Genomic DNA, 6,000 nt, shown 5'->3' on the forward strand with positions numbered 1-6,000 from the left:
TGCTTCCTCACTCTTTTCTGGGTGCATAGCAACAATTAACTGGAGGGAGAAAGACAGATTCAGAGAGAGATACACAGAGAACAGAGTTGATGATTGAGGTGAGAGCGAGGGAGAAAAGCCACTGAGGCAGAAGCAGTGAAGCAGAGATGGGTTCATATTTGCTACAAGTTCTTCCTTATTGCTGCATCAAATGTGCCTTAAGCTGAGAAATCCTGTGGATGACAATACAATAACACTGTGTTGCTTTTCATCTATTTCTTATTTACAATGATATTGATACAAATAGATGAGACTTCTTGCTGATTTATACTTGAAAATCAAATTATAACTACAGGAGCAAAGCAGGAGCACATTTGTTTTGGCAACTTGCAGGCCTTTTTATGAACTGAGTAATTGTGCTTGCATATTTGTTTTACACTACAGTGAAGCCAAAGGAACTCTTCACAAAGGAGCCAGTTGAGATGGAGAGTTGATCTGAATCAAATGGCCATTAATGAAATCTTAAACATAACAGCTTTGATTGATTTTTGAAGAGTAAAATAAGGTAGCGAACATTAATGGCATAAAAATCAGTGGATGGGCTAAGTGCAGTAACGTTAAGTAAGCACTAAAACTGGCTTACACGCATCAAATTATTATGTGCTGAGGGGTTAAATAGCATTAACATTCTTCATTTCATTTGGCCTGCAGTGACAGTCAGCTCAGTAACCTAATGACTAATGACTAAAAATGTCCACACAGCCATCAGGGCTGGGACGATACACCTATCTCCCAGCAAGCATGCTGATGCTGCGGGAACCAACGCACGGGCATCGATCACAGGGAAGTCCCACACCAACACACATGGACGTACTGAGGAGAGATGCTGGACAGTGCTGGCGAGCTAGCCAGATGTGTGGTGGACTGAGACAGCTGGAAGCTCCGCTTGAAAGCCCGTCTGAGGACGACCCAATGACATCAATTCCGATAGTTGTACTATCACTCTTTCCATCCACCACTATTGGTTTTGTGTTATCAGTCCTACTTGTATTAGCTATTACAGCTGCTAGGCTATTATTGTGGCTGCTTCCCTCTCTCTCTCTCTCTCTCTATCTATGTATCTATCCCCCAAGCCGGTCTCGGCAGATGGCCGCCCGCCCTGCGCCCGGTTCTGCTCCAGGTTTCTTCCCAGTAATCGGGGAGTTTTTCCTGGCCACAGCGCGCTTGGTGGATCCTGTTGGGTCTCTAAACTAAGGTGTACGGTCATAGACCTGCTCTATATATAAAGTGTCTTGAGATAACTTCTGTTGTGATTTGACGCTATACAAAAATAAATTGAATTGAATTGAATTGAACCTATCTCCCGATTCGATACTATCATGATACTTGGGTTCCAATTTGACTTTTAAGTATTGCGATTCTACAAGTACTGTGATTCGATATTACGATTTATTGCGATTTTTGTTAACTTTTTAAACACTGGACCATGAGAAAAAGTTGAATCATATACTTCTAGGGACTTTTACTTTGGAAAATCTCTAAATTAATCCAGTAAAAATGTTTGATTTTCAGCATGTATAATGTACAAATTAGTGGTATTTTCTTTTTAATTTATAAGGGACATGTAATGTTTTTTGACCACGGAGATGCGAGTGGCGGCTGGCTTGACCGTATGTTACCGGAACACGATAACGTTTCCTGTCCAATGATAGTGTGAGCATGCAACTTTAGCCATGATGTCTAGCTCTGCTTTTCCTGGCAATGTGTGAAACCCAAAGTGTTTCCATACATTACTGTGTGTGTAGTGTTTACCACTTTGGATTTTAAATGTGACGGTGCAGGTCGTATCCATGCAGACCCTCTGACGTTTTCTACTCTGTCGTTTCGGCTCGCGGCGGATGGCTGCGGTTTGTTTTGGTGACGAATACGGAATGGATATGACGTCACGTTACTCAGACTACAACAAAGAAAGCGATAACTTCCTTGTACCTCCGTATAGACTCAAATGAAGCAAATATATCGATTCTGGCATTAAAAAAGCGATTTCAAAATCTTAAAAAAGATATATATATATATATATATATATATATATATATATATATATATATATATCATGTGAACAGTTTAAATTTAGTTATTTAATCTGTATTCATTCATTTTATTTTTAACAAGTCTCAAAGATTTTTGAAGAGGAAGAGCCTACCTAAAATGAATCAGAATTAAAATGCCTGTTTTCTGGCTACTTTTTTAAATAAATACTTGACAAACTTTGATGCAAAAATCCAATATTGCCATCAAGCAGTCTTGCTCACTGCCCACGATGACCTAATACAATCAGAAAGAAACAAAGGAAAACAGTACAGCAACATCCAGAACCAGTGTGCACCCATTGTCTGCCTGAGACAGATATAAATGTCTCCCGTTTTACCTCCGTCAGTTCTCAGCTCGGTGCGTTCAGTGTTCACACCTGTAGTAACTATTTCCAAAACCTCACATAATCTTAGCAAAGTTGTTACTACTGCCTAATCATAGTCAAAGTTAAGTCAACCTTTAGTTGCCAAAACCAAACTCTTAGTTAACCTTGGTACACAACAAAAATGAAATGACCAGATCAGTTCATGCTGTCCAACATAATCCAATCTATGGTGGAGTTATGTAATCCTCAAGAAAATGGTATCCATACCAAGTCATTTTTGTAACCATTTGATGTAGTTGTTGTCATTCCTGCTAAAATAGAACAAGGATTTGCTAATTACATCAGATTCTGCATATTCTTCTATATCGAAAATCAATTGAAATTGTACGATTTTACCTACAATATTAGATTTTTGAGATGAAAGATCTAAGAATATATAAGGATAGTGCATGTGGGATATTAAAGAGGGCATGTTTTGCTGACAATATACAGCTAACACAAATGCTTCCGTGTTACTGTAACAAAAAAAATAATGCACTACATTGCCACATTTTCATCCAAACAGTTTGCCAGGATCTTCGACAAAATGTAAACCAGTAAAACAAACTGTTAAAAGCCTGCTTCATGGCCTCGGAAACCGTTAGCAAACCACAAAGCTCTGCGGTCAGGACAAACAATCTGTTTTAGGTTGAAAGAATATTAATACAGCAAAAGGTATTACACTCCATGAGCACCCAAGCTCTCTCTCTCTCTCTGCAAATTCAATTTTTGTGACTATAGCTCTTTCCCTTTGTGTCTGTCAGACAAATGCTCATTCTCTAAGTTTCACACACACATTCACACACACCTCACAGAGTGAATATATAAAAAAAAGACCTGTCTATTCTCTGTTGCCACCAAACTCCACATCAATATGTGCACACTGAGATATTGCAAGAGGAACAGAAAGCAATTGAGAGCTGATGGCATTGCACTGAAAACTGAGCCTCTGTATAGTAAATGGCACAATATTGGTAATTCCCACTATGGGATCAAATTCATAAAAGTTTTTCTTTTTTAAAAACCACTCAACAAGTACCTCTCACAATAGAATATCATATCAGTGCCGCCAAGCATGAGTGCAAAGGCGGCACAACCCCAATAAAACCTACACCTAAAGGCACAACCAGAGTGGGAGAGTGCAGGGAGGGAGGATGAGAGATCTCATGCCTAGGGGATGATATTCTGCGTGCCTAGTTTGTGACACAAATTTACATATTAATTCTCTACGCAACAAATATTACTTTAGCAGCAAATAATATTAGCTTGGAATTCTTGATTGAAAAAAAAAATACATGTAGCACAAACATACCCCCCCTCCCCTGAAAGATATATACAGATGGGTTAAAATTGCATCTATTATTAGAGTGTACCTCCATCTTCCCCCTCCATTTTACATCTTCCCCAATGAAGAAAAAAAAAAAGAAATCTGGGGGAAGACGCCAAATCTAAGACTCAACACAGCTTCGTGGGAAAGAACAGAAGCCTGCATGCAGAGCATGTTAACGCTGATGGGATTATATGCATACAAATGCAATGCAAAGTGCAGTCTACACTGAACTTGCATTGCATTAATATGAATGAGCTGCACCCATGGAAGGATGAAATCCCCCCAAAAAATGCTGGGGAAAGAAAATTGACATTATTTAACCAACAGCCTGTACTGGTCACACTCCAATCATCATCTGCTTCCTTTTTCATTCCCCTAAGGCTACATATCTGACCAAGCAAAGCAGCCTATATACCAGAGCATACATATGTGCTTGACTGGTTTAGCCTACACACACACACACACATACACGTATACCAGCTGAGGCCGCAAGACCAGCTGTGTAATTACACATGTGTAATTGCATTCTCACTAATCTTGCACAATAGATGCAGTGAGAGAGACAGAGAGAGAGAGAGAACCCTAGGGAGATAGAGAAAGACAGGTAGACGGATGTAAAGAAACACCGTCACCTCCCCTTGTCTCCTGAGACAAGTCAGCCATACCTTGCGCCGGCGGTCCCTGGACCGATTCCTCTTTTTGATCTTCTCCTCCTCCTTCTCCCGCTGCTCCTGGGCGGCGGCCTCAGCGAGGTCCTTGGTCTTACGGAGCTGCTTGGCGGCTTGCGCCATGGTGCCGTTGCTACTGTTGCTGCTGCTGCTGCTGCTTTTACTGTTCTAGTCGGCGTCGCTCCAGCCCTCCTCCTGAATGCGATGCCACCAGTCGTCCCTTTTCCCTCTCCCCTCCGTCCCCCGAGCCCCGTCGCTCACTACCTCTTCTCTGGTGGCCACCACGACATGTGTGCGTTTGAGGCGAGCAGTGGAGACGTCTGTGTCCAAATATGTGTGAGTGTGTGTGGATGATATTGATGCTACGGCAGCCACAGGATTGCCTCCAGCATCCACAAAAGAACGATGCTACAGCTCGTGGTGCTGATGCTGCTGCTACTCATCCAGTCTGCTTGCACTGCGCTGAATTGCCTCCCCTCCCCCCCTTCTTTCTTTCTTTCCTAACCTTCCTCCCTTCTCTCCTCTCTCCTCTCTCCTCCCTTTCTGCTTCCACAGACCAGTCACGCAGTCCTGTGTCGAGGCACGGTGGGGATCCTGCTGCAGAGCTCTCCCCCTTTTAATCTGTCAAATGTCCTCCTCTTCCCGCTGCTCTGCCTCCTCTTTCTCTCCAGTTGTCTCCTCTTCTCCAGCTAAAGGCTTTTTCTTTCACAATAGCTGCTGTTGCGTCTTGCAGTATAAGTGAGGTACAAAAAGATGGGGGAGCCGAACGCTGATGAGGAATGCCTCCAAATTGTTATTTTTCGCACATCTTCTCTCTTCTCTCTCTCTCTCTCTCTGACCATGGCTTTTCCATGGCACCTCCCACCTGGAAACAGATGGAGAGAAAAGGACAGCAGTGAGAGAGATGGAAGCTTGTAAAAAAAAAAAAAAAAAAGGACATTATCTTTTAATCTAAATGTACAGATTGCTTGTTCTTCTGTTGCATGATTCTTTACACAGCCTGGGTCACTTTTTGACTATCAAAGGGTTGATGTTAAGGTGGCAAGGAGACATGGTGCAACACATTAACATCCACACTAGCCTACTTCCCTCATGTTTTAGTGTCAGAAGGAGAGAGGGCGGAAAACATCAACAACATGAATGCTTCATAAAAACTGCATGTCCTCCTCTCCCTCTGCTTTTCATTCCACCACTTTCCCTTTTTCCATCACACCGGGAGGTCATGCATGGCCGTTTGATGTTGCAATTCAGCTTGCAGATGAGTAAACAACAGCATGGACAGACATTGTGATATAAAGTTGATAAAAGCAGATTGTGACTGGTCTATGTTTTGATGTCCATAAAAGCAATTTCTGTAAAAAGTATTTATTTAATTCACACAGTAGAGTACCAAACTATAGGCTTTACTATGTGGTTATTTTATATAGACGATTTATTTATTGAATAACCAGAAAACATGCTATATGACGATGTATATCGTTATCAAGATATGAAATAACCTATATTGGGATAGAAGATTTTGGCCATATCGCCCAGCCCTGTTGCATGTTACAGTATTTACTCCTATG

At 41.6% G+C, this 6,000-nt stretch overlaps 1 protein-coding gene across 8 annotated transcripts in view; it reads right to left on the reverse strand.

The window, feature by feature from the left end:
- ank1b (ankyrin 1, erythrocytic b) overlaps positions 1–5,510 on the reverse strand; it is a 93,676-nt gene extending 88,166 nt beyond the window's left edge. For 3 of the 8 annotated variants that reach the window (XM_037752637.1, XM_037752630.1, XM_037752629.1), the window contains exon 1: positions 4,430–5,510. In XM_037752637.1, the coding sequence (XP_037608565.1) occupies positions 4,430–4,555 (126 nt within the window). In that variant the 5' untranslated portion in view covers positions 4,556–5,510. The remainder of the gene's footprint in view (positions 1–4,429) is intronic. The other 5 variants (XM_037752631.1, XM_037752635.1, XM_037752634.1 and 2 more) reach the window with 3 other exon arrangements.
- Between the last annotated feature and the right edge of the window lie 490 nt (positions 5,511–6,000).

Source organism: Sebastes umbrosus, chromosome 19, assembly GCF_015220745.1.
Source record: "Sebastes umbrosus isolate fSebUmb1 chromosome 19, fSebUmb1.pri, whole genome shotgun sequence".
Taxonomy (NCBI): domain Eukaryota; kingdom Metazoa; phylum Chordata; class Actinopteri; order Perciformes; family Sebastidae; genus Sebastes; species Sebastes umbrosus.